The sequence below is a fragment of the Manis javanica genome, chromosome 13 (genome assembly GCF_040802235.1).
Source record: "Manis javanica isolate MJ-LG chromosome 13, MJ_LKY, whole genome shotgun sequence".
NCBI classification, from domain to species: Eukaryota; Metazoa; Chordata; class Mammalia; order Pholidota; family Manidae; genus Manis; species Manis javanica.
Window position 1 is genome coordinate 100,768,286 of NC_133168.1, and position 27,973 is coordinate 100,796,258.

The following is a 27,973-nucleotide window of genomic DNA, read 5'->3' on the forward strand; positions in this document are numbered from 1 at the left end:
CACCCACAACACAAAGGAGCCCAGGAGCAACTGTGGTAAAATCGCTTTTTAATTCGGTTCTCTCCACATTATAAGCCGTCAGGCGGCAGGGATGTGCTGGGCCCCGCAATACAATACTGAGCCTGTAATTGCTGTTATCAAAATATACATCTGTGTCCCATAAAAAACCGTGTTTGCTGCCCCTCACGTCTTACAACAGGTATAAAAAATTATAAATATTTACACCCTTGTTCCACCCCAATAATGGAAATTTGGGGGTCCAGACCCCAGGGAGAGGCCAGCCAGCACGGGACCCGAGCACAGGACGTGTAGGAGACCCCCCTTCTGGGGTCCCAGCATCAGAGGCAGACAAAAAACAGAAACAGAACTTTGGTCCAAAACTTGCAGAAAGAAAGCAACCCTGGAAGTTTAGGAGCGCTTGTACTCCTGGGTGGAGGGTGGTCAGGGTAAGGCATCCGGGGGTCTCAGATGGGTGGCCGAGGCCTGGGCCCCGGCTCATCACGTCTGCCCTGCGGCTCGGGTAAAAGGAGTACAGTATGCGAGGTCACACAGAGGAGGCGTATGTTACTCAGACCATCTTTATCTTGCTATATAAAAAGTTACTCAAAACTATTTCTTTTGCATATAAATGAAAAAAAGATTAGAATATTTGGTCACTGGAAATATCGCTAGGCACAGATGTCTGCATTGAAGCTGATACAGAGACTATGGTGAACCAGAGCTCCAAAGCTGAAGCCAATGGGGCGCCCCGGGCTTGCCTGGGGTGGGGGAATCACACGCTTAATTGAGTGGGTGGGGGTGTGGGCCGGACCTGCCACACAGCCTCCCGCCACAGGACCCCACGGGAGGGCCTGCTCCCCCAAACCCCCACGCTTTTGCTACCCAAGAAGGCCCTGCTGGAGCAGCAGGCTTAAGGCACGGGAGAGCCGAGTGAGGTTTGGGAGCGCCCGACCCACGGAGGCCGCAGAAGGCACTGGGAGGGCCGGGGCGGGGAGCTGGCGCACTGTCCACGTGCCGCCGCCGAGAGCCCAGGGGCCGGCACCCGACTCCCCAAGGTGAGCAAGGTGAATTCCATTTAATTTTTTTAAAAACAGGTAAACTGATTTCTCTTTAAAAAAATAAAATCTCTGGTCTTTTAAGGTCACTTCAGCTGCTTTAAAGTGGCTTTCTTCTGGAATGACGGAAGTGTGGCCGGCCCGGCGGGAGGTCCCAGCCTAGATGGTGGACTTGGAGAAGGACACACGCAGGTGGTGGTTCTCGCCCAGGTCATGGTTGTGCAGGTCGATGAGGGCCTGGATGGCCTCCTCCACGGAGCCCATCTGGATCAGCGCCATCTTGCGGTCCTTCCTGGAAGACAGGGCGAAAGGGTGGGGTGGGGGCCCCAGGACGTGAGGAGATGGGACTGGGGGCACCTAGGACGTGAGGGGGAGGGGCTATGCTCACTGGAAGAACTTGAATCCCTTCACGATCCCGCCATTGCTGGAAAAGAGCGCCTTGAGGTCATCCTCTGACACGGAGGGCCTGCAGGGAAAGGAGACCTGAGCCACACGGGGTTTGCCAAGCAGAACAGGGCGGCTGCAAGATCTGGAGACACCTGGAAGCCTCACCCCCACCCCGGACCCTAGGCGGCGCCTGACTGCGTACGGGATATTGGACAGGTGCAGGGTGGCTGAGGGCGGGAAAATATTCTGGAAGTTCTTGGAGCCAGGCTTCTTGAAACGGTGCAGTGGCGAGTTGCCATAGTCCTTGGTGAGGCCCTGGTCCTCCTGGCCCTCACGGGGCAGCTGTACATTCTGGTGCTTGGACAGCGTGATGCGCACAGGCTTCCCATGCAGTTTGTGCCCGTTGAGGTGGCTCATGGCTGGGGAGGCAGGACACACGTGACCAGAGGCCCACACACCTGCCCCCCCCAGCGCCCCCCCCCAGCACCTCCCCTTACCCAGCTGGGCCTGGCTCCCGTCTGCCATCTGCACCAGGGCGTTCTCCTTCTTGTTGAACAGGATCTTCACCCGCTGCACATCCCCATACACGCCTTCAAAAGCACAGGACGGGCGCTGAACTCCCACCCACCACTGCCGCCCTGCCAGCCCCCGCGCCCCGCACACCCTTGCAGGGCTGCTCTTCCCGCAGGCTTGCGTATTCTGCCTCTGGGGGCCTGCGTCTAGTCGGGGAGCGGTACCAGGAGGACCACCTTCCGCCAAGGTCAACATCCAGGAACGTCAAATTGCCAGAGAACCACCACTTAGCATGCTACCAACACATTAACTCTTCGAAAAGCATGCGGGGCAATAACCATGCGTGTAGAGTCAAAGTAATATGCAAACTGAAGGCAAGCCGCGCATGGAGGCAGAATGCCAAACTGCAAATCATAGTACATCTCAGGGCGTCAAAAAATACCCTCAATTAAATGAAAAGGTAATAAAAGTGTGAAATGATAACATACCGAAAAGAATAAAGAGGCTTTGGGGTGTGACTCTCTTTAGAGGACAGCAGAGCAAGGCAGCGAGGGACAGGGAAAGGGAGAGGCCAGGGGGCGAGGTGCCAATCGTCCGCGGAGGCAGCCCCACAGGCGTGCAGGTTGATGGATGATGAAGTTGTCAGGATGTTAATATTCAAGGGCAGGTTGGTTTCCGGAGAGCAGGGTTTGAGGGGGAATTTTGTTTTTATTTATTTATGGTTTTGTTTTGTTCAAGCAACACAGGAAGCAGAAGTACCGTGCAGTCAGTTGGCAAAGAAATTCCGGATCAGGGCAAGAAAAAAAATTGGGAGAGGGGAAGGGGAGAAAAGAAAAAAGTAGCAAAAAAACACAGGTCAGTAAATACATAAGAAAACGAGTGCTCCATCAGTCAAGATCTACACATTGGGTCACAGGGTCACCTTGCAGACACAGGCAGGAGACAGGGCCGCGGCCCGGCGCCCCGCACACCGCACCCCTGCTGCCGGCTGCGCAGCCTCTCAGCGCTCACACAAGCACGCGGCAGTTAGTGAGGGCTTCCCAGCGCGGGCCTCACAGCTGAGGGCGGGAGGGGGGCCCCAGGCCAGGCAACCAAGGAGGGTCAGAGACCAGAGAGCAGCCTGAAATGCGGCACAGGAACCCCATCTTTCAAGAGTTAACTATCTTGAGCCTGTTATGACCTAACCCGAGCTCTTGCCAATCTGGATGTGGACGTGGGCCGGCACTGGCCACCACTGCCCATCACACAGAGCACCCTAGCCAGACCACGGCTTGCGTGGCTTCATGCTAAGACCACACCACGCACCAAAAGCTACTTCAGCTCTGAATGTTATGGAATTGGAAACGTAAATCAAGATATCAAAGAGACAGAACGCCGCATACTCGGGAGGGGCGCCGAGGGGACCTGGGCTGCCTGCCACCTGCTCTGAGACCTGAGGCCGATTGCCCACTTGTGCCTCCAGGAGCGATGGCCTGGAAGGAAGAGCACGTACCTCGGGGCTGAGGTTGCTGACCAAGAGGACAGAGTTGCCTGCGCCTGCCAGGCCAGGGATGGCAATCCGGCCTGCTGCAGCAGCCGCCGCCGCTGAGGGGATAGCCAGGGGGGCCAGAGCCCCATGCACATTTGGAACTGACAGACCTGGGGAGAGAGGGACCGGAAGGTTGAATGGCACCCATGTCCCTGTCCCGAGGGGAGCAAGGGTCCTGCCTGGCCTCATCAGAAACAAACGGCCAGAAGGTTCACAGGCCCTCTTGCCACAGCCGCTCCTCCACACTCTCCTTGCAGCACAGACCACACCGGCTGGGACCCACCCCCGTGTGCCCAGCAGCACAAAAGCTCAGGCCCATGGTGCAGGATGGGCTTGGCTGGCCAGCGTGCACAAACCATCCCCTTCCCAGTGCCATGCCAGGCAGAATGTCACAAAACCACAAATACCATGAGGCGCTCCACGATGGAGGCAGCTATGTCTGCCTCACAGTGCCCCTTGCCAGGCCATCTAACCCACCAACTAGGGTCGTATCCCTCCAACAACCTGCGCCTGTTATGCTGCTTGAAGGGAGTCATACCAGACCCTGTGGCCACGGCCGTCCTACAACTGCCCTAGCAGGGCTCCTTGGGGAACCCAGGGGACCGCACCCGCATCAGCTGCACAGAGGCAGAGCTACACAGAGTGGACATGCAGGATCGGCGATGGGGACCAGCACAGAGCTTTCAATACCTGCAGCTTGAGGGATGGCAAACGTGGGAGGGAAACCAGCTCCTGCATACGGAGAGGCTGACATTATACCAGGCGCACCTAGAAACAAACGAGACGCTAATCATCGCACACGCCGCCTGCCTCGCCTCACCAGGGCAATGGCTGCCAGCACCCCACAGGGCAGGTGCCCGGTGCTGGTGGGTGGCTCACCAAAGGCGGCAGCCATGGTCTGGTCCAGCGAGGGCTGGCTGTCACCCGAGGGCAGGTCGGGGCGTGTATAGTCTCGGCTCTTATCGTTGTTGTACTTGACATTGAGGCTGGTGAGCTTGGAGAAGTCGATGCGCAGTGTGCAGCAGGCATTGTAGATATTCTGCCCATCCAGCGACTGCGGGTGTTAGGGAGGCTGTTGTCAGGGCCAGCAGCAGGGTGAGGTGAGGCACGGCAGGGCAGGGCAAGGGTGCCTCCCACTTACCAGCTTGGCGTGCTGGGCACTCACAGGGTCCGCGTACTGGAGCAGTGCCTGGAACTGGTTGTTCTTGGTGAAGGTGATTATCTTCAGGACGGTGCCGAACTTGGAGAAGATCTGTGGGGGCGGGGGGGAGTCAGCCTGACAGTGGCCGTCCAAGTCCCCAGCACCCTGGCAGGTCAGGGTGGACCGCTCACCTGGTGGAGCACATCCAGGGTCACTGGGTAGAAGAGGTTCTCCACAATGATCCTCAGCACTGGGCTCTGCCCGGCCATCGCCATGCCGGCGTCCGCTGCCGCAGCCGAGGCAGCCAGGGCCAGGTTCCCAGACTGCACAGAGTTCACGGCCTGCAGAGCCGCCTGGGCCCGCTGTGGGAGGGGGGGGCATGGCCATGAGACCGAAGCCCCGCGCCTGCCCACCCCCAGCCCGAGGGGAGACGCACCGCTTGGTTGGGTGAGCTGTCCGTCTTCAGCTCCTTGTGGTTGGAGAACTGGATGTAGATGGGCTGGCCGCGGAGCACAGGCGTCACCGAGGTGTAGTAGTTCACCATGGTGTTGGCAGCCTCCTCTGTGTTCATCTCGATGAAGGCCTGGGGGCGGGGCAGGTGAGCGGCAGGGTGGGGGCCAGGGAGGGTGAGTGGCAGCTGGGGGGGGGGCAGGGGGCGGGGGCTACCTGGTTTTTCCCTTTCAGCATCAGAAGGTTTGTCACCTTCCCGAAGGGCAGCCCCAGGGAGATGACCTCGCCCTCGGTGACGTCACCAGGCAGCTTGCGGAGATGGATCACCCTGGAGGGTGCACCTGTACTCCTGCTGTCACCTTTGAACTTCTTGCTGTCATTCCCGTTTGCTGGCAGAAGAGCACCGGGTAAGGCCCAGCACCTCCCCGGCTCCCAAAGCAGGTGTCAGGAGGGGGCTATCTGGCTTGGCCGCCCGCACCCCAGAGGGGGCTCACCTGCAGAGGACGCGCTGCTACTCATGATAAAGGGTCCGTTAGTGACGCAGGCAGAGAAGAGCTCGTCAGACCCCCGCTGGAAGAGACGGGGGCGTGTGGGGCATTGCAGGGTTGCAGGCACGACCACCCTCTCCTCCCCACCCTGTGACCTGCAGGCCCTAATGCGAGAGCACTGTTGCTTTTCCAGCCTCAGTGATCCCTGGGGGGCTTTCCCAAGGTAGGGGACACCACTGCCTTCAGGGACCTCTGCGCGCCGACCCCCAAGGCAGGTCCTTGACCTCCTGCCACCAGCCACACCTGGGGCTGAGCCTGGCACCCCCTCTCTCAAAGGGGCATAGCTGCAGCCCTGCCCACTGTAAACCATCAGGTGGTCTCCAGTGACAGGAGCTGCTCACAGGCCTGAGAAACAAAGCCCCCTTGTCACCCTGCAGCCACTCACTCTGCCACAGGAGTGTGTCCTACTTTCCAGACATCTAAGGAAACCCGAGCCTCCACCTCTGTGCTTTCTTTCAGAGGACTAGAAATGCTGCCTCTCCATGCAACAGGTGGCACTGCCGCCTGAGGAGGGGGCATCCAGGTGACCCTGTAACCAGTGCCGGCGACACACCAGAACTGCCCTGGCTGACCCACTCTCCAGAATCACACAAGGCTGACCCTGGGGGCAGGGAGTGACTTCCCCAGGGTGGAAGGTGACAGCCAAGCAGTCCTGGATGGAGCCCACCTCTGGGGCTGCTCTGCAGGGAACAGGACTGTTGAGGCTGGAGCTCAGGCTCCAGGTCCCCAGGGAGGGAACAACGCCTCAAATGCAATCTGCATTGGCAGCTAGGGGTTCCCCGGAGCCTTGCCTTTTCAACCTGCCTCCCACCCATCCTATGAGAATACCTGCTCTGTCCTTCCTCCAAGCTGCATGCATCACTGCCGCTTACAAGCAGGTACAACTGTTTATGCCCAAGGCCACCACATAGCACCACTGAGGCCATGGGGACGAGCGGGAAGACAGTGAGGTCCAGAGTTGACAGCCCTGCTCACTGTAGTGAGCTTGTCCCTGACCCCAGGCTATATAAGCATTTGCACAGGGCCCCCCCGACTCCCAGCCGGTGCAACTGTAGCCCATGGACAGAGGTCCATGCTTGAAAATCAGAGTGGAGGACCTGTGCCAACAAGGGGAAGCTGCAGAAGCTGGGGGCTGACCAAGAGGATCTCACACAGGGTTGAGATTTAATGCAAACAAGGCAAAACATAAAAAATCAACCACCAGCTGCCAGTGGGGGGTAAGCTCACTTTCCTGGAGTAGACGTGGGTGCTGGGAGGCCAAGGGCCACATGAGACCCAGGCTGGAACTCAGGTGAGATCTGGGCAAACCCCCTGCACAGCATGCTAGGCCCGACCTCCTGCTGACTCCGGGGGTGTGAGTGCCTACTCCCTCCCACCTGCTTGAGCCAAGGGTCCCCACTCCCATCTCTGGCCTGAGCCCTGACCTTCCTCCTCAGGATCAAAACCCCCACCTCTGCCTATCAGTCAGGGGCTGGGCGCTGACTGCATCACCTTTAAAAGGGCATCTTTGCCCTGGGACAGGTGTTGAGTATGGTTGGACCTTGCTGAGAGTCAGGCATTCTTGGCCCTGATGGTATTCCTGTGGCAGCTGGCCTGTACCAACATCTGTGGGACAAACTACCTGTGTCATCCCGCCCATGCCACCTGTACACATGGACACACAGTAGGGCAGAACCCCACAGAGGTTTGTCCAACTCCTCTGGCCAGGCCCACCATCCCCATGGGGATGGTGCTCTCTCCAGGACACCAGGTCAGGGTGCACCCACAGGAAAACCCCCTACGCATGTGCCTGCTGCTGAAGACTGGGCAGAACCTGCTCCAGACAAACCCCCACTGTCCCCCTCCCCACCCCACCACCACAGCCACTGTGTTTCTGTCCTGGGTGGACCTGGCTCTGGAACTGAAACGTGTTGCCTGGAGTAGGATGGACGAGAGGCCACCCTGAGAACAGACAGCCCCTCCCCTGAGACCTGCTCCAGCTGGAATCAGGAGCCAGCTGGAGCTGGCAGGAGGATTATTTGCCAGTCAGACGTTTTCTGTGACTGTTACAAATGCTTCAGATGGAAGTCCCTCTCCCCCTGCCCAGCCACTGAACAAACAGGTTTAATCTGCAGGGAGATCGGGACAGGTAGCGTGTGAAGACAGGAATCCACCTGGGAAGTGAAACCCAGCCCGGGCACCATGGATGGCACACCAGAACCCAGTGGGCTGCCTGCAGGGGGCCTGGGGAGCCGGGCTGTGGGAGAGCCAAACGACCAGTATCCACAACTGGGCCCATGCCCCCCGCAGTCACACTCCCAGGTGCACAGGCCTGGTGTAAGGGTAGCACCCCACCACCCCCCTCCCCCTTTACCACCCAGCTAGCTACCTGGCTGCTTGGGCACCAACGGTTTTGAGGGTTTGGATATCAAGGGGACTCGGACCTCTGCTTTCCTTTACCTCAAAAACTCTGATATTTTGGAGCAAAACCTATCTGCAGGATGTTAAGTCAAAAGCAGCCCGACTGCCTCCCAGTCCCTATGTAACCTCCAATCCCCCCAACAACCCTACAAACCGCTCTGCAGCCAGACCAGGTTTTCCACAGAACTAGAAGCACACACACACACCCCCCACCATGGAAGCTGCCTATTGGCCCTGATATCAAACTCCAGGCTGGGAACCACAGGACTCTCTCTACCTGCCCTCGGTCAGGACAGGGTGCAGAGCCCCAAACTAAGGCCAAGAGTGCATTTACTGCTGGCAGCAGGAGGGTGTTTGGTCTGGGGCAGCCGCCAGGCCACATTGCAGGAGAGATGTGCCTGTGCGGGTCGCATGGAAAAGCAAGGTCACAAGTGCCTACCTTTGTACCAACTGCTATCTCTGGGACAATGCTGTGGAGAGAGAGAGGAGATGGTTAGCCAGGTGGCCTCGTGTGGGGGCAAAGCCAAGGTGCAACTGCAGGTCCGTCTGTACAGGGCCCCCACCCCAGCCCCTCCAGCACTCAGAGATCTCAGAGCAGGGAAGTGAGCTGCCATCCAGTTAATCTCAACTTGAAAAGGAGCAACCACTGTCCTCCAGTCAAGGCCCACAGCGGGACCCCAGCCCGCCCAGACCATCCCCAAAGATGCCCCCTTGAAAAGCCCTGGGAGGGGTGCTTCAGGCCCAATAAGATTCTAGTGCCATGTGCTTTCTAAAAACCGGGAGTGCTTAGGGACAGTTCACAGGCTGGGGAGGCGGTGGTAAGAGGGCAGGCTGCTCGGCTGAGGTCAGAGCTCCAGCCCTAGGGGACGAGGAGGGAACTTACAGGAGGCAGCGGAAATTATCAGATAACCTAAACACAAGTTACTCATCAACCTGACCCCGTGACTGGACTTTCTCCCTGACTCCAGCACTGCCCGGGAAGACACCATGCCTGTCCAAGGGATCTGCAGTCCCGCAGGCCTTGACTTCAGGAGAGCTCTTGGAGGCTGACAGTAAAACCCTTCCAGGGCCCCACGTGGCAAGCCAACTGCCGACAACTCACAGGACGTGTCCAGGAGGGCACCTCGGTCACCAACGCCCCCCACCAGGCCACTTGCCTGCCCTGTCGCACACCTCGGTGTTCCCTGCACTTGTCCGGGGAGGCTCTCCGACTTGGCAAAGATTAGGGCTGTTCTCAGGATCCCCCCAGTTCTCAGCGCTCTGGGCCTCGGGAAGGTCAGCTCAAGGAACCGAACTCCAGCATGGTGACCCCGAAGCAGGCCCTGGTCCTGCTACCTGCAACCCTTCCCTGCTTTTAGGTGTGCTGACCAGCTCTTTTCGTCCTCTCACGGCAGACCAGCCCATCCGCTAACATCAACAGCTTTTTAAAACCTGACTCAACCAAAAAACTTCTCAGGAAAAGTGAAGAATGAAAAGTACGCACTTTCCAACAGCTTCCTACTCGCAGGGCCTTTCCTGAAAAGGCCTCAAACCTTTCAGAGACAGGCGGGCTGCGCAGGCCCCGCTCCCTCCCTGCCTAGGCCAGACGTCCAGGTAACCAGGCCGCCTACAGAGGACGCAGACGGGACTCCGCGGGCCACACTCCCCAGAGAACCTGAATGGACAAAATGAGCCCCGAGGAACCCGGGCCCTGCACACCCCGCTGGCGAGCTGGGAACGGTGTCCAGCCTCCCAGGAGACAGGTGGACAACCACAGGATCGTATTCCCGGTGCTCCTCGGCTTCGTTCACATCTACCACTTCAAACCCGGCACAGAAAACATGTGACTCTCGGGGATTACAACACGCCCCCCCGCCCCGCAGCCCCCCGAAGGTCCGGGTAGGAGGAGCTTCCTCCAAGCTTCACATCTCTTTCGATGTGAAAGATAACCGAAACCGCCTCGGGAAACCTCACACTGAACCCAGGATCTGCGCCTGCCCTCTCTGCGCGCTTAGCTCCGCTGCAGCAGGCCCCGCGTCCATGGACCTGACGCCCAGCCTCTACAGCAGGCTAAGCGCTCCGCCGGCATCAGGCGCCCCCGCCCTCCCCGGCCGTGGACCCGGGAACAAAGCGGGCGGGCGCTCCTTCCCCGGCCGCCTGGCCAGGAGCTGGAGGGCGGCCGGGGACGGAGGAGGGGTCGGACGACCGGAGGAGGGGCTTCTCCGGGCCGCGCCCGGGTCGGCAGCGGGCGGGGTAGCCCCAGGGCTGAGTCGGCGCGGCGGGAAAGGCCGCGCACGCGCACGGGGCCCAAAGAGGGCGCGGAGACCTGCGCACGCGCGCGCCCCAAGGGAAGCGGGAAGGGCCACACGGGGCGCGCGCAGTGCGTACGGGGAACCGGAAGAGCCACGCGGGGAGCGCGCGCAGGGGGGAGGGGTGTGGGGAGCCGGAAGGACCACGCGGGGAGCGCGCAGGGGGGGTACCGAAAGCGGCGCGTGCGCGCGGGGACGGGATGCGGGAAGGGCCACGGGGCAGCCGTGTGAACTCGGGACGGGGCGCACCGAAGCCAGTAATGCCGAAGCTGGGCACGGGTCGGGCCCGGGAAACGTGGACCGCTTGGAGCCCCCGGGAGCCGCTCCGCCCCCGCGGCCATACAGGGGAGGGACTCCGGCACCCGTTGGTCCGGGCGGAGGCGGACGTCGCGCGGGCCGAGGCCCCGAGGAGGCCGGGCGGCGGCTGGGGGCGACTGGGGCGCGAGGAGGGCGGCAGGGAGGGCGGAGCAGACGACTCACCCGTCCATTGCACACAGAGGAGACCCGCGGGGGACGGAGTGGAGACGCCGGAATAGCAGGAACCGACTCAACGGCTCCGAGTTATAGACTCACAAAATGGCGGAGACGCCCGAACACGTCCCCCGCGCGCTCTGCCCATTGGCTCCCGCCGCGGAGGGGGGCGGAGCTAGCGCCGCGGGCCTCCGCCAGCGCCTCCCGATGACTATGAGGCGGCCCCAGGGGTGGGGTCAAGAGGAACGGCGAGAGGCGTTTGGAGAGGGCGGCCGTCCGTCAGGGCTCAAGGCGGAAACGGCCTTGGAGTCGGGGGAGGGGAGAAAGGGTGGGCCACATGATGGCGCTTGAGCCAGTGAGTGAGCTGCTCCCCTGGTTGGGGCTTTGCGGGAGAAGCCATCTTGAGAGTGGGTACGTGGCGAAGTCAGGCGGCGGGAAGCGTGCTTCCCCCAGGTGGCTGCCATCTTGCAAACGGGCAGAGGCCGTCCAACCCGGGCTGGAGGGAAAAGGGCGGGGGTCACCATCTTGGAGTCGGGCAGGAAACCTATGGAGTTCCATCTTGCTTGTGGGCACGGGGCCCAGAAATCTGATTGAAACCTAGATGTTACTGCTAGGATAGCGCGCAGGGAGGTGGGGACTGCCTAATGCGTCCCGGGCGGCCCCGAGCTTACCGGCACGATGTGTTGGGGATCGGCCTCTACCGTCCTTTGTTCGCTTCACAGCAGCGAAGCCAGGCAGGTCCTCTACCCTGACTGCAGGAATGGGGAAACTGAGGCCCGATGCCCACGGAGCACGCCGCCTGGCCTGCACGCGGGGAGACAGGCCCGGGAACACAGAACAGAATCCCGCTGTCAAGGGATGTTCGGGACCGGGTGCATCTCCGTCCCAGCAGCAGCAGGAGAGCACCCTACACATACCTCCCGAGACCATGATTCCAAAAATTGACAGGGTGTGGCTTACAGGGGGCGCCTCCTGAAGAGGTGGCGGGAAGCCTGGGTTCGCCGGGTGTGGGGGTGTCTTGAAGGGCGGTCGGGGTCAGAGAGGCCAGCGCCAGGGAGGCTGCATAGTGGGTCAGCACCCCCACCCCCACCCCCCAGCGCCTTGGAAGCTAACGGAGCCGATGCGTCCCCAGGCCTGGCGTATGCCCGCCCCAAGTAGATACTAAATAAACAGCAGAAGCCATAGTAGTAATTGTTTGCCATAGTCTGTGGCGGAGAGGGGCTTCTAATTGGCACCAGTCTAGACCAGGAGAAGAAAGGCCATTTCTCCTTTGCCTGAATGGAACAAGGCTGGTTGCCCTACGTCAGGTTGGACCTGACACCCGCGGGTTTCAGGGTTCGGGGGCCTACGGGGTGTGTGTGTGTGGGCGGGATGGCCTAGCCGCAGCTGGGGTTGGGGGCGCAGTACAGGTATGTGTCCTGGGCGCAGCCTGGGCACCCCCCTGCCGTGCTCATCGGAGGCCTCCGGTGGATTAGGGGCGGCTGCCGATTTGCACGGAGGCTTCCTGCCTGTGGTCCTCGGCCCTCACTTGCGCCTAAGGCCACGTGAAGCTCGGAATGGCTAATCAGGAATGTCCCGGCGGATTTAGGAGAATCCCCAGTGCATTCCTGTGGATTTGCCGGGTCCGGGAATCCCATCTGAGCTCTGCCCTGGGTACCACCAGGCCAGCGGCTCACCCTCCTCTCTGAGCTGTGCGGGAGGTGCTGCCCCTTGACAGCAGTGGGGAGGCAGGGAACCCTGGGAGTGTCACAGCCCAGAGGGAGAAGAGGGGGCGGCTGATCTTGGTGGTTCCAAACCATCAGAACCATATTAAAACCCACTTCTGATGGGAGGGGCGTGAAAGGCTAGGCAACTTTGCAGCCCGACCTCCTGCCCGCCCTTGGTTCCTGACCTGTTGGCACATGCTTCCTTAGTACAGCTGTTCCCTTCTGGAAGGTTTTTCCCTCACCTTCACTAGTCCCTCCTGAGAGCCCCTGCCCCAGGGCCTGTGTGCCTGCCATCCTCTAAAATGGCTATCAGTGATGGTCTTCCTCTCCACCGTCTGCTGGAACCCCTCGGGGCGAATCTGACCTCAGACTAGCGCTAGGTAGAAAGCATTTGGCAAGAGAGTCAAGAAGGCACGGACGCAGGAGCCCTCGAACGGGCAAGGCCCCCCTTCTGTCTCAGGCAGACCTGGAATCTTGCTGTTTGCTGGGAGGAGGTGAAGGAGCCGAGCCAGCCCCTGCCTGCAGAGAATCCACACTGATCACCACCATTCACAGTGCCACGAACTGGAGGGAACGAAACAACACAAACTCCTCCGTGGTCTGGAGGCCAGAAGTCCGCAGTCACGTCCCCAGGGCTTTGCCCCAGGGGAAGGTCCTTCCTCCCTCTCGCAGCTTATGGGGGTTCCAGGCATCCTTGGCTCGTGGACACATCACTCCAAACTCTGCCTCTGTGGCCACGAGGCCACCTTCTCTGTCTCTGTCCGTTTTCTGCCTGTCTCTAAAAAGAACACGTGGTTGGATTTAGGGCCCACTGCTGTAATCCAGGGTGGCCTCAACTCCAGACCCTAACCATAACTGCAGAGGCCCTTTTTCCAAATACGTCCCGGGACACTCACAGGTTTCGGGGATTAGTATGTGGACATGTTGTTTTGGGGGCCACCAGTCAGCACCTGACACCATGTGAAACTCGGAGCGGTGACAGAAGGCTGGCAGGCCCTCCATGATTGCAGCGGGGGAGCCTGGGGGCTCATGGTCACCAAGGCCCAGGGCCTGCATGCACACATTGGACGTATGCCCCTGGCTCACCAAGGAGCCAACCCACCTGCTTCTGCGCTCTTCTCCCTCCCAACCCGTCTTGCCTGCCAGCTGCTTCCCTCATTAAAGATTCAGGGTGAGCGTGGACTGGGATCGCCCTGCATTTGTTTGAGATTTTGAAAACGATCCTCTCCCTAGCTAGGAGCAAGGGAGAGGGGAGCCTGGTAGGGGCCTGCTGGGGACTCATTCCTCTTTTCTGAGCAGATTGTGGGGGTGTGCCTCGGTTTACCCATTGTCAAAGCGAATGGGGTTTCGCACCCTGACTCTCTGTGGGGCTTCCATGTATTTCAAAGGAAAAGGTTAATCATTTTGGAATATATATTCACCTTACAAAAGCGATAGGGCGGGGTCCAGGGCCTGGGGCTTGGGCAGTCCCTTCCACATCCCCCGCCCCTCACAGTCTCCCCGCCTCTCCAACCCGTTTTCCGGATTTCTGCAGGACTGACCCACCCCCACCCCTGCAGGCTGGAGCCTCTGCCGCAGGCTGGGTGGCCTGCAGCTGCTCTGGCCTGCCTGAACTCTGGGGTGAACAGCACTGCCTACAGCCAACAACAGTTCACACCAGAATCTGCCTCCCGCCTGGAACCTGGTCCCTCCTTAGCCCCAAGGCTTCGGGCAGTTTCCTCCTCCAGTTAGGGTGCCCTAGAGGGACCCCTTTCCCTGCAAGGCGGGTGGGGGGGGGTCTGGAAGGTCTTCCCCTGAAATGTCAGGGTCACCACCCTAACCCCAGCTGGCGCCCAGCCCCCACCTAACTGCAGCATCCCTCCAGCTGCTCCTCCCACTCCCAGGCCCTGGCCGGCCCCTCCGCCCTGAGGCCGCCCCTGCCCCCGCCTCCCCACACCCTTTGCTGTTTTAACTCTTTAACTCAGATAGGAAATACTTTCATCTCCTTTTCTAAATCCCAGGGAGGCTGAGTGAGCCACCTCAGCCTGGAAGAGGCCCCTAGGGCTGAACCTGGGTGGGGGTCCTGGGGAGGAGCCAACCGGCCAGTCGTCCAGAGGGTCAGCGTAGAGTCAGGGTCAGAAACTCCACTCCCAGGCACATGCCCAAGAGAAATGAAACAGGTCCTCACAAAACCTGTACATGCATGTGTCCACAGCAGCACGCGTCACAATGGCAAAAGTGGGAACAACCAGATGTCCATCAATGGACGGACACACACGTGTCCACCGACACACGGAACACCACTCAGAAAGGAGCAGAGCCCTGCCACGCGCCACACGTGGACAGACACAGAACACACAGGCCATAGGGTATGACCCCATTCCTGTGACATGTCCGCGACAGGCAAATCCACGAGCAGAAAGTGTACTCATAGGTGCCCAGGGCTGGGGGAAGGATAGAAAGGGACAGCTAATGGCTGGCCTTTCTTTCCTGGCGACGAAATGTTCTCAGATTAATTGTGGGAATGGTTGCACAAAACCCCACTGAGTTGTGCACTTCAGTGGGAGACTTGTAGGGAATGTGAATTATGTCTAATAAAGCTGCTATTATGAAATCATTCATATGCAGACTGGAAATGCCCAGCACTTGTGGAGATGGGCAGGTGGAACGGTGTGGCCGCTTTGGAGAACGGCTTGGCAAATCTCTTATAAAGCTGCTCATAGACTTCCCCTAAGACTAGCGCCAGCTCCTGGGTGTTTTACCCAGGAGAAATGTGCAGGAATAGCCAACAGATGCCTTGACAAGAATCTCCGTAGCAGCTCTTTTTAAATAAGAGCCAGACACCGGGAGAACCGAGGTGCTCACCAGCCAAAGAATGGAGACACCATTTGTGGCAGGTCCACCTAATGGAATACAACGCAGCAATGAAGAAGGACGGCACACCCTCGCAGCAATGAGACAGCTCCCGTGGACACTGTGTGGAGAGAAGGAGCCAACGCACAACAGCACTTGTGATTCCAGAGAAATGAACTTCAACATCAGGCAGAACCCAGCCCCTGGCGCTAGACACTGAGAGAGAGGCACTCAGGTTTAGTGGCTGCAAAGGGTAGGGCTGGCCGCGGGGGCCCGCGATGCTCTTGGCATCTGGGGTGTGCCTGGCGAGCACGGTGTGTGTGGCCGGAGCGCTCTGCTGTGGGCACAGTGCACCTCCGTAACAACCTGGCCAAGAACACACTGCCCGTTCTCTGTATTTGCACACTTACAGTCTGTGAGGTCCCCACAGACACAGGCAAAGTGACCTCTGGGCTGACCCTCCTGGGGGTGCAGCGGGGTTCCTGCAGGTGCCCGGTCACAATATTTTCATCAACCCAGCCACACCTTATCTTGGGTTATGTGTGTTTCTGCCTAAAGACACTTTATGTAACGTGTACTATTGATCCATTAACATCGAGGGCACAGCCAACAGCACTATTGGAACAAAGCGTCTCAAACACACATATTTTCTCCCAATTCTCTAATTTCACATCACACTTCTTGTGCTTAGGAATGGTTGGGGGCCAGTTTAAACAGCAAAATCACTCAGAAAAAGCCCCAAAGAGTGAAACACGTTGCTCTAACTAAGCCTTAAAAAAGGGATCCTTGTTCCCAGTCTCAGAAGAGAAGAGACGGCAGCCCTCGCCGGTTCCACCTCAGCTGGGCACCTGGGCACGTCCTCACTCAGAGCTCTTGCTGCTCAATGTGCCCATGAACAGCCGGCCACAAAAACGTCTCAGGAGTGTTGGTTTATAATAAATGTTACACTTTTACAAGGACTTTTACAAAAAAATACCAAAGGACTTCAGCAAGGAGGTGAATTCCCAATATGGAATCAGTGAAGAGTGAGAATCTGGCCCCCCTTAGAATAGAATGTGGCTATTTAAATCCACACTAATCACAAAGGATAAACGTGCAGCGTCCCCCGCACACCAGCTGGGTTTCAAGTGCTCAGCAGCCACACACAGACGCCCCATCACAAGGCACAGAGAGCATTTCCACGGTCACTTCCAGAAATGTTCCATCAGACAGAAGCTGGAGGGAAGGCTGCTTCTGGGCGTGACTTCCTCGCAGGACCTAGAGGCCCACCTCCTCTTATCAAATGATTCTTTGCTTGAACCCCCGCTGGGGTGGAGGTGCACCGATGTGGTCCTACTGGCGGGAACAGCATTGAGGGCAGAGGGAACAGCAGCCTCAGGCAGTAGACGGTCTTCATGGCACTGGGCCACCCTCCGTCCCAGCAGCACACCCTGGAGCACGGGACCCTATAGATGCCCCAGTACGGTAACAGGCATCTGGACTGGGCTGGGGGCAGGTGCACAGAGACACCGCCACACCTGGCGTGGCAGGGGACACAGCAGCAGGAGGTCGCACACAGGACGGGTCTGGACAATGCAACCAGAGCTGGGAATAGATGGATAGATGCGCTTGTGGGGAAAGTAGGGATTGGAGATCCTGCCTTAAGGAGACTCTTCTTGGGGGGTGGGGGGTGGTGATGTCTGGCTGCTGATACTTGATTTCTTGTCTGGGTGGTGGGCTCAGCTCTGTGTGTGCAAGTGTCTGAAATGCTTAAGACAGCCACCGAAGGAAAATCTCTGGGGTAACAGCTTTAGTGAGATGTAATTCACATACCATGCAATTCACCAACTTGTAGTGACAGTTCAATGGTTTTTCATATAGTCAAAAGTTGTGCAACTCTCACCAAAATCAATTTGAGGACATCCCATCACCCCGAAAAGCAGCCCCTCTCCCTTAGCAGTCACCCCAGCTCCCCCAGCACCATGAGCCCATGTTCTGTTTGTGGATCCACCTTGTGGATGTGTCACAGGAATGGGGTCACACAGTGTGGCCTTGTGTGTCTGAGCACCGTGTTCAGGGCCCGTCTACTTGTGGTGTGTAGCAGGGCCTCCTTTTCATGGCTGCGTGATGCTCCGTGTATGTGTGTGTGGATGGACACGTGTGTGTGCACACCCCTGTTGATGGGCACCTGACGTGCACCCTCCTTGTGGCTGCTGGGGACAGGCGTGCACGGGGTTTCTGTGGACATGTGTTTCCGTTGCTCTTGAACAGACCGAGTTTCCTGGGGTCACTGCAAGAAAGCGCCAGAGACGTGGCAGCTTAAACAACACACAGTTGTTCTCTCTTGGGCCTAAAGCTGATCCTGCTGAGGCCTCCTCCTGTGGGCGTAGATACCACCCTCTCCCCAAGTCCTCGCGTGGGCGTCTCTCTGCATGTCTGTGTCCTGGTCTCTCATAAGGACACTGGTCAGATTGGATCAGGGCTGCCCAACGATCTAATTATGATCGCCCCTGTGGAGACGTCCACCCCCAAGAGGGCCCCACTCGCAGGTGCTGGGTGGGAATCGGGGCCCCACCATACCTATTTCAGAGCCGGGTGGTGACATGATCGGTCCACACAGATGCCCAGGAGCAGAGGTGCTAGGTCACGTGGTAGCTCCATGCCTGACCTTCGGAGACCCAGGGGCCTTGGGTTTTGCACAGCGCTTATCAAGAGGCTGGGGACAGAGATGCAGGCCGTGGGCCTACACTGTCCGAGGTCACTCTGGGGGCTCCTGCCAGGCGCTGGGCTGAGCAGGAGGCTGGGCCACAGAGAAGGCGGCTGATAAGCATGTGGCTGAGGAGAGGAGCCACTGGTCGGCCTGCGGGAAACGGCCAAAGGCAGAGAAAGGCAGGAAGGGGCTGGATGTGGGGGAGGCCACCATGGAGGGTGCACTGGGGAGGCGGCCACAACGTTGCGGGGAAAACCACAAACGCCCTGCTGCGGGCTGAACCCAGTCCCCAAAAAGTGTGTCCACATCCTGAGCCCCACACCCATGAGCGGACTCACCTGGGAACGGGGTCTTTGTGGATGTGATGAGGACAGGGTCACACCAGATCAGGTGGCCCTAACACAATGTGTCCTTCTGAGAAGAGGGAAATGTGGACACAGACGCGGGGATAGGCCACATGATGAGGACGGGGCAGAGACTGGACAGAGGCGGCCACAGGCCTGGCAGCACCAGAGAGACCCTTCCCCTGAGACGGGACCAGCCTGCCCGTGTCCCGTCCGGGCCTGGTCTCCCAAGTGGTGAGGGAATGAATATGCTCTGCTCTCAGCCACCCTGTGCGTGATTCTTGGTGAAGGCCGCCACGGGAAATGCATTCTGCCTTCAAGGACCCAGGAGGGCCTGGCGGATGGAGCCGGAGCCCCGGCGTTGACCGCCCAGTGGATTGCGGTGGTGGGGTGAGAAGGCTTGTTTCCACGGCCTTGCAAAATTTATGAAAAGAAAGCTGCCTCAGTATGGAAAGGGAATGTGAGCCGGGCTGTAAGTGACCCGCAGCCATCTGCCCGCCGGCTGTCCGCCTGTCCACGGGGTCACGGGGCTGCAAGGGACCCCAGACCGCCCAGAGGGTCCTGGCCACGCTGGGGCACAGAGGGTGCCGCAGACCCAGCACCATGCTCACCGAGGTGGGGAGACCCCGGGCCCAGCCTGCTCCACCGCTGCCCTGCAGCCCGCAGACCTTGGTTTTGTCTTTCTTATTCCCAGGAGTAAGTAAGGATTTCTCTAAAAAGGTTGAACTGAATCGAAGCCCAGCGCTCACCACAGCAAGGCAGCCATTCTCAACTGGGGCAATTCTTCCTGCCCCCCCTGCACAGAACTCCGGGTAGCATCTGGGGGACATCTGTGGCTGGGGGAGCCCCTAGCATCCAGTGGGTGGGGCCCAGGGAGGCTGCCCACCCCCTGCAGTGCCCGGGACACCCCCTTCCTGAGAACGACCCACCCAAATGTCAGCCGAGTTAAGCTCAAAGCCCCCAGGGTCCACTGCATATGTGCCCAGGAACATTGGGCCTCCACTCCAGGGGGACGTGGGATCCTGGTAAGAGGCTGATTCTGGAAGGATCCGGGCGCCAAGGTGGGAATGTGCCCCCCTGGCAGACCCCTTGGCTCCAGGACAGAGAGCAGAGCAGCCCTCGGGGTTCGTAACAGGTAACACAGGAAACCCAAGACAGAAGCTCACAGTGGTGACATCACCCACATCAATACTTTATAGCGGGAAACCGAGCCTGAATTTCAGGGTGCGGGCGGCCGGCTCGGGTGGCCTCCAGGCCGCCCGCCTGCACGAGGCTCCAGACAGCCCACCTAGGGGTGAACAGGCCAGCAGGTGGCTGGCACTGCGGCTTTCCCTTCCTGCAGTGGAGCCCCCGTCACCACTTCCCTCTCGTTTTGATGGGCCCAGGATGGGGGCCTCTCATCCAAGGTGGGTTTGGCCAGAGGCTGGCCCTGCACGGCTAGGGGCTTCTGCTCATGGCTGCTGGGGGACCAGGAGAGTGGGAGGGAAGAGAGAGGCTGAGGCTGCTGGCTCCAAGTGCCTTTGCAGTTCTGAACAGGTAAGATATTTCTGTAGACGGACAGATGACCCACCTGTGCATGAAAAGACACTCAGCACCACAAGCCAGACGGGAAATGCTCATCAGACCCACAGCAAGACACCACCGCACACCAGGAGGAGCCAGGTTCCCACACTATCCCCAGTGCGGGTGAGGACGTGGAGACAGTGGGACCCCGCCCACAGCTGGTGGTAAGGAAGGTGATCCAGTCGCCACGGAAAACAGTGGCCATTCCTCCAAAGAGTGAAAATAGAGTCCCTGTGGGGCCAGCTCTTCCCTCCAAAGAAAATGAAAACACAGAGATACGTGCATAACAATGACCACAGTAACGTGCTCACAGCAGCCAAAGGCTGGGAACATACAGGTGCCCATCAGCAGGGGAACAAACACATACACGTCCACCCACCCACGGAGCACCGCACAGCCACGACCAGGAGCAGAGCCCTGCTACGTGCCACACGTGGATGGACCCTGAACACACGGTGCTCAGGGAGACACCAGACACACAGGCCACATGGTGTGACCCATTTCTGTGGCACGTCCGCAGCAGGCGAAGCCACAGACAGAACGTGGGCTCATGGTGCCGGAGGAGGGGCCGAGGGGGCTGGAGGTCTGCTAAGGGGATGGGGCTGCTTTTGTTCATATATTTCCTACTGAGTTTAAAATTTATGCATGCTAAACACTCTTGTACACAATTAGATGACTAAACACAAGAAAACTAAAAATGATCTGTGCCTCCGCCCCCGGCAGTCAGCAATAACTGCCTTTAACGTGGGACATCTTCCTTTCAGAATATTTCCAATATTTATCTTGAAGAGGAAATATGCACGCATGTAAACATAGATATGTGTCCATGTATATATGCATGGGCATAAACACAATATATGTTGTATGCCTATTTATATTATACATACTACAATTGGGAACATGTTAATAGGTTCTAACCATTGGCTAAAAATTACAAGGTATCCTTGTAACAAACTCATATAACCCCCGAAGCGTACCAAGTAAATGTGCAGAGCTCCGTTCCTGCTGATTCCCCCAGATCCTGCTAGTCTCTCCGATCCTGTCGATCCCCCCAGATCCCTGCTATTTCCGAGAGTTTGTCTGCGGCCTACGTGCAGCCCCAGTCTATGGGGACGGTCCAGCCCTTTCTGCTCCTTATAAGGTGACGTCACCCTCCCACCTCGCTTACACATCCTGCATTCTTTGGTTTTAAATGGTCTTCCAGCCTTCATCTCCCTTTTCCTGGATGCATTTAAAAAACCAGCTCAGGGTCTCCCAGGCTTTGTAGAAAACATTTAAAAATAGAGTTGGCAGCAGAGGAGGAAACAATTCTTCCAAGGCACCCAAGAGGGAATGACTGGTCGTTTTGGGAGTGGCTACACCAAACAGGGTTTTCAAATATAAACTTTGTAGCTGAATGCTGGTCACCAAAGCGATACCCACGTTCCCGTGGAGAAGGTTCTCTGTTCTTTCCCTCGTTTTACCCCCTGAACTTTTCCAGAGGGTATTCAGATTTCTTCCAAAACATTTTTTCAAATTGCAGTAAAAGTATACATAACAAAATCTACCCTTTTAACCATTTCCTAGCTCACAGCCCTGCAGCATAAAGCACGTTCCCGAAGTGTATGCATCTCCACCATCATCTCCAGAATGTCCCCAGGAGGTCGTCTCCACACGTGCCAGCCCCTGGCCCCGCCGGCACCCTGCCCTGGGCCCCTTCCACTCGGCCCGACTGGCCTCCTCAAAGCTGCTCAGGACCTGCAGTGGTCGCCCCAAACCCAGGCTCTGGGAAAGCTCACATGCGGTCCGCGCTCAGGGAGCAACCCCACAGTCCGGGCGCATAGGGGGCCTCCGCAGCCGGGCCCTCAGGCCCCTCAGACCCTCCCTCAGACCCGCCGGATGCCCAGGGGCCTTCCTGTCAGAGCAGCCGAGCCTGGCGGACCAGCAGAGAGACACAGCAGAATGAGGGGTTCTTTCTTTCCCTAAAATCCAACATGCTTGTCCTTTAAAGAAACCCACATTTTTGTCTTCCCTTGCCCTGAGCTTCTCTGTCCAGCTAACAGAGTTTAAATTCCCAGCCGTTCTCCTGGTGGAAAATTCTAGAATCAGGTGGGCAGGCCCCGGCCCTACTGGCCTGTATCGCCTCTTGTTTTCTTGGTGACTTCCTTTTTGCGGAAGATAAAATAGGTCCCAATGATAAAAACAAACGTACCAAGACGGCTTGTATTTATCTCCAAAGTGGGACCTCTGGGCTCCGGAATGTTCTTGTGTCACTTCCAGATATTGTACGGGGTTCCGGGCAGTCCGCCGCAGACTGCGCCACAGAGCTGGCCGGAGCTTTAGAAACCAGTTTGAAACCCTCCGTGTCCCTTCAACGGCCTGCAAAAGTCAGTTATTTCTCCCTGGGAAAATTTTGTCTCTGGAACCTTCCACGGAGGTCATTTACACCTTGAAGAATTCAAATAGTGAGGGACTCCCCCCTAGACCCCCAAATTCCCCTGTCAAGGAAGCTGAGATCTTGACCCTAATTGAGAAAAGAAAATTCTGTTGGGTCCCCGTGCACCGTCTTTGACATTTCTTTAGGAGGCAGGGTTTGGGGTGGTTTCGATTGCTTTTCCAAGCACACCTTGTTAATAATGTTCTTTGTTCCCTCCCCAGGCAAGCTCAGAAAGGCGGGAGGAAGCCTGGGGTGGGCCCTGGGGTGGCCTCCCACGCCTTCGCGGGGCCTGGGGGCCTGGGGAGGCCGACCGCCCACATTCCTGACATTCTTTCTCTCCTTCCCACATTGTTTGTTTGTTTGTTTTAAATTCGACCAGGAATTCCTTTTGGAATCTGCTGGGACTCTCAGCGTGTCCTAGAGCCGCTGCTGGGCCCAGGCACAGATCATTCCAGCACCCTCCTGGGCTATACCCTCCCAGAGACACCGCACACGGGCCATCTCGCATTTGAGGGCGTGCAGCAAGCCTGCAAGACCCCAGCCCATGCACGCACCCCGAACACTGCACCCCGACTCACCTCCCCACATTAGAACCGGCTGCCTTCCAGCCAGGACCAGCTGGGCCTTCCCACCTTGCCTTAGTGGGGAGGAAGGCAGAAAGAGACATCTGCCACTTGCAGGCCAGGCTGGGCTGTGGTGGACACCGAGGGAGGCTTGGACCCAGGCAGGGACACCGTTAGACAGTGGGCAGCCCCAGGACTGCAGTCATTCCCCAGAGCCTCCGCAGGATTCACGCCCACGGGGCCCCGCAGTCCCCGGACTGGGGTACCTGAGAGCCCATATTTCAGTCCCTGGTGCTGGGCATCAGTGGGCACCACGATGGTGTCTCTAAGGGGTTGTCCTTTGCAGAGTTAGGTGCCCAGCCTGCAGAGAGCCCTGCACTGGTAGGGGTGCTGAGGGGCGGGGGCTGCACGTGTGACCCTGACCGCCTCTGGGAAGCAAGGGTGGAAGTAAGCAAGATAATGTCTGCCAGCCTTGCATGGCACCAGGCGGGTGGGAAGGTGCCAGCGCACCTGGGGCTGAAGTTGTTCTCGGGGGTGTGCAGAAGTGGGGTCAGGGCCAGCTGTGCAGTGGAATTAACCATTTTTAAGTGAACAATCCCTGGCATTTAGTACATTTTCAATGCTGTGAATCATCACCTCTGACCATCCCCCAGAGCACCCCTGTGAGCCATCACCCCCACCCTCCCCAGCCCCTGGCACCCACGGGCCCACACTCTGTCTGTGGATCTGCCTGCTGTGGACGTGTCCCAGGAATGTGGTCACCCTGTGTGGCCTGTGGGTCTGGCTCTCACCGGGCACCGTGTTCAGGACCCGTCCACGTGTGGCGCTTGGCAGGTCTCTGCTCCTGTCGTAGCCGCGTCCCGCAGTGGCTGCCCTGCGGTGCTCCCATCCGCACCAGTGGGCAGGAGCCAGGGGTGCAGGCCCTCGGCCTTCGACCTTCCCAAGTGGCCCGCAGCCACGCGCGAGCCCACACGCCGTGTTTCTGCCCTGTGATAGCCTCGTGCACAGCTGGGAAATGGGAAAGTCTGGACAAGTTCGGGCAGCCTCCCGGCGAGTTACCGTCTTGGACTGCAGGGGCCGGAAAAACCTGCTGGGGATGCCCGGTCTGGAGGCTCCCTCCGTGAGCCGTGAGGCGCGGGGCTGGTGTGGTCTATCTGTGGCCGCCCCAGTGGCTTCCTTCCGGCATTTTCGGCCCAAGTAGGGAAACATGAAGGGAAGGGAGGAGGGGGCACAGGAGTCAGCACCCACCCTTGCCAGGCCTGCAGGAGCCACTGGCAGCCTGTTTGGCTTCTTGCTCCTGCCTGGCCATAGCTGAGGAACCTGCAGTTTGGAGTCGATCTCCAAGGTCTCTCAGCTCCAAGCTGGTGAGATTTGAAGTGGCCTCTGCTTGACCCTGGCCTCCTGCCACCTCCAGGGTCAGCTCTGGCCACAGTGGGAGCACGGTGGCCACTGGCCCTGCCCTCCTGGGGTCCCGGGTGGGAGCTGGCCAGGATGCAGGCAGAGCCTTGCAGTGGGCAAGCGGCCCGGACTCGCAGGAGATGTCCGCACGTGGGTGCTTACACCCACTTCATTCATAACTGGTGGGACCGGGAGACACTGGTGAGGGGCCTACGGGGACTGTAATTTCTGCTCCGTTTTCTGTAAGCCTACAACTGCTAAAAAAATAAAAAAATATTAAGAAAGGGCGGGGATGCTGACAAGAACAGGGTGGGGCCCTCCTAAGGGCGAGGCCCTGAGGTGACTTGGGAAGGAGTATGCTGACGGGGTAGAGGCCCTACATGGACATTTTCCGAAGAAGATGCGATGGCCCACGGGGACTGCGTCAAGATGCTCAACGCCGCCGTCCTTGGGGAGATGCACGCCTGTCGTCGCAGCTGCTTATCAGAAGGACAAGAGAGGCCCGTGTGGGCGAGGATGCGGCGAAGGGGAACTCCTTGTGCACAGATGGCGGGAATGTAAACCGGTGCAGCCACCGTGGAATATGTACGGACGCTCCTCAGAACACTGAAAACGGGAATACCGCATCACCCAGTAAGTCCACTTCCGGGTATTTATCCGATGGAAACAAAAACGTGGGTGGGATAGCCTGAGATGGGGAGCTGGAACAGATTTCTTAAAATTATACTCTCTGTAGCGTGTAAATTGATTTGTGTAGAAGACTAGTAAAGATATACTTTTAAATTATGCAGAAAAAATAAATTGTACAACTCAAGGGTTTCTGGGATGTTTACAGAGCTGTGCACCCACCACCCCTGCCCAGTTCCAGAACATTTCACCACCCCCAGAAGAGCCCGTCCCCTTAGCAGGCCTCCCACCGCCTCCCCAGCCCCCGGCCCCCACGGGCCCACATCTGTCTGTGGATTCGCCTGCTGGGGACGTGTCACAGGAACGGGGTCACACAGCATGCGGCCTGTGTGTCTGGCGTCTCTCACTGAGCACCATGCGTTCAGGGTCCGTCCACGTGTGCCTCGTGTCGGGGCTCTGCTCCTCTTCATGGCTGAGGGATGCTCCGTGTGGGGAGACACACGTGTGTGTCTGTCTGCTCACCTGTTGGGTGTTTCCACCTTTTGACCGTGGTGTGACCTACGCTGTTGTACCACCCATGTACAGGTTTTTGTTTGAACACCTATTTTTAATTCTTTGGGCACATAGCCGGGAGTAAAAATGTGAGACCCACAAGTGCATAATGCCCAGAAAGCCTGGGCACCGATGGCCCTGGGGGGACCTCACGCTTCTGGCTGCCCACTCTGGCAGGGCCCGGCACCCCATGCCCTGGGGAAAGAGATAAAAGGCCCAAGCGGACAGAAAGGGAGGGCCCAGCATAGCCCCTGGTTCCCACCCTGGACACAGGTCCTCCAGGAGCCCCTGCAGGTGGCCACGTTCTCATCCACACCATGTGGTTACAGTAACAACTGACCTAGTGAGGCCGCCAGCCAGACGGACAAGACATAAACAGCGACCTCCCGTCCCCAGCCCTTTCCATTTGACTTGGCAGTAAACGAGGTTTTGTAACTTCACATTGACGGTTTCATGCCAAACTTGCGGATAGGCTCAGAAATACCGTAATGTAGGCCCAGGGATGCATCTTCCAGCAACACCCCCCTAAGCATCTACATAAGTCAGGGGTGGAGCACAGAGTGAATCTGCTGCCCCAGGTGACCTGGCACAAGTCAGGGTGCTTCTGGGAACTTGGTCTCTTTATCTGTGAATGAAACCAGCTCCTTCCCTCCACCCTGCACGTGGAAAAGCTGATGCTACTGTTGGCAAACTGTCCCCTTGATGACTCATGCATGGAGCCTCCTTGCCTATAAAATTCATTTCTAATTAAAACAGTTAGCATTTTACTTTAAACAAGCTGGTTTGTCCAAACACCCCATTAGGGGAGTCAAAAGGCAAAGCACAGATTGGGGGAAGATACTTGCAGTGCATAATCCTACGAAGGACTCAGGTCTGTAATATGTAAAGATCACTAGCAAATCAATGACAAAACCAAACAGCCCAGTTGAAGTAAATGGGCCAAAGCCTTGAAGGGCAGGTCCTGAAGACGGATACCAAGTGGCTGATGACATACTGGATGGGGCCAGTCCTTGGGGAGGTGCAGGTCCAAGCTCCTGTGAGGTGCCCTGCACACCACGAGCAGCTGACACTGACCTAGAGTCCAGCGTCAAGGGCAGGCCAGACCCGGAGCAATGGAACTCTTGAACCCACTGTTGGGAACGCAAAAGGGGAGGACCCTTTGGAAAGAGTTCCCCCCACCGAGGCCTTCATCACTCTGCATACCATGATCGGCCCCAGTTCCCAGACGAGGCACAGAGGGGCTCAGCCACTTGCCCAGAGTGACCAGCCCATCAGAGGAGGGGGCTGGCCCCCCGCCTGGGGCCACAGGGTCTGTCTCCTGAGCAGTTTCCACTTGGTCTGCTCCTGGGGGCCAGCTCTGGGTCACCCTGCTGCCCTTCACTGGTCAGGGACTGGCCCCAGGCCTCCCCAGGGCTGGGGTGGAAACCTCACCTCTGTAGACAGATGGGGGAGAGACACGGAGAGGCCCCATACCTGGAGCCAGGTGGAGGGCAGCCCTTGGGGGTTGCAGACACCTGCTGCGTGTGGGCCTCTGGGCTGGCACCAGGTGGCCTCTTTTTATCCTGTGAGATCAGAGACGGCCTCAGCTCCCGGTGCAAGCCCAGGCCCCCCGCAGGTTGGCCTGTGATTCTGTAACCTGGGTGCTGCAGGAGGCTTCCCGGGGGCCTGGTGTCCCACCTGGGAGAGGAGTCAGGTCTGTGTGAAGCCTCTGTGTGCCGCTGGTTCTCCAGCAGTATTTCCAAGCAGCCACCCCGTGGTAAGAGGGGGCCAAGCGAAGACCTGTAGGGACCAGGGGGCGTTTGAGGGCATCTGGGAAGGGTGTCCAGGTGCAGAGCAGAGCTGTGCAAAGGCCCTGGGCAGCACCGGGACTGGCGTGTTGGGGGAGCAGTGAGGGGGCCCTTGGAGCAGAGTGATGGGTGGGTTGTGCAGGGCCTGGGGAGCTGCGGGGAGGATTTGGGCTCTGACCCCAGGAAGGTGGGAGCCTGGTCGTCCACAGGTACCATTTGGCAGCCGTGGGCAGGACAGACAAGAGTCCCGCTGGTCCAGGAGGGTGGAGGGGAGGGCGGTGGAAAGGATGGGGGCTTGAACAAAATGCATGGCTTGGAGACTGTGCTGTGGCCGCTGGCCATGGGGAGCCCTAGAAGGCTGTGGGGGCAGAGAGAAGTGCAGTGGGTCCCTTGTAAGCTTCCCCGTCCTACCCCCGGGGTTCTCTGAAGGTCACAGGCTCTTTGCCAGCCAAGCCATCTGTGGGGACACATAGCTGATCACAAGCAGGAAACCAACACAGGAAAGAGCGCAGGGATAGAACTCGGGACAAAATTTTAAGTTCTGTTTGCAGTATAATTTTTTTTTAAACATATATATATATGCATACATATTTAAGGCTAAACTAATGCTGTAACAGTTTTAATACACCTACTTCTCAATGTTTTCAATTAATGTTCTAGGGAAAAAAAATCTATCGAAAGATTTTCAACACATAAAAACACTATAGAGGGTACG

The 27,973-nt window shown here is 58.2% G+C and overlaps 1 protein-coding gene and 1 long non-coding RNA gene across 7 annotated transcripts; both read right to left on the minus strand.

Moving 5' to 3' along the window:
• Positions 1 to 28: 28 nt before the first annotated feature.
• Positions 29 to 23,798, minus strand: PTBP1 (polypyrimidine tract binding protein 1). 3 transcript variants are annotated; one of them, XM_073220728.1, is made up of 15 exons: positions 23,686 to 23,798; positions 8,462 to 8,492; positions 5,569 to 5,644; positions 5,291 to 5,463; positions 5,061 to 5,207; positions 4,816 to 4,986; positions 4,625 to 4,735; positions 4,363 to 4,537; positions 4,174 to 4,251; positions 3,448 to 3,593; positions 2,444 to 2,477; positions 1,940 to 2,032; positions 1,645 to 1,861; positions 1,444 to 1,521; positions 29 to 1,347 (listed from the first exon to the last, which is right to left on the minus strand). In XM_073220728.1, exons 1-15 carry the CDS (start codon positions 23,781 to 23,783, stop codon positions 1,215 to 1,217), a joined length of 1,761 nt encoding a protein of 586 aa, XP_073076829.1. In that variant the 5' UTR covers positions 23,784 to 23,798; the 3' UTR covers positions 29 to 1,214. The 3 variants fall into 3 exon arrangements, with proteins under 3 accessions (XP_073076829.1, XP_036874484.1, XP_036874485.1); XM_037018589.2 differs by lacking the exon at positions 23,686 to 23,798 and adding an exon at positions 10,791 to 10,936; XM_037018590.2 differs by lacking the exon at positions 23,686 to 23,798 and adding an exon at positions 9,180 to 9,857.
• On the minus strand, positions 15,762 to 23,653 carry LOC108395525 (uncharacterized). 4 transcript variants are annotated; one of them, XR_012124608.1, is made up of 3 exons: positions 20,893 to 23,653; positions 17,879 to 19,922; positions 15,762 to 17,588 (listed from the first exon to the last, which is right to left on the minus strand). It is a non-coding gene; the product is annotated as an uncharacterized lncRNA (long non-coding RNA). The 4 variants fall into 4 exon arrangements; XR_001852689.3 differs by having other exon boundaries at positions 17,879 to 20,165; XR_012124610.1 differs by having other exon boundaries at positions 15,767 to 17,588; positions 17,879 to 18,158; positions 20,893 to 23,645.
• Positions 23,799 to 27,973: the final 4,175 nt, after the last annotated feature.

Coding starts and splice junctions, on each gene's coding strand:
- PTBP1 (XM_073220728.1), bottom strand. CDS start 23,783: ATGGGAGCACCGCAGGGCAGCCACTGCGGGACGCGGCTACGACAGGAG. Junction 5,464..5,568: donor TAGCAGCGCGTCCTCTGCAG/GTGAGCCCCCTC, acceptor CTCTTCTGCCAG/CAAACGGGAATGACAGCAAG. Junction 1,522..1,644: donor CTGCACCTGTCCAATATCCC/GTACGCAGTCAG, acceptor CTTTCCCTGCAG/GCCCTCCGTGTCAGAGGATG.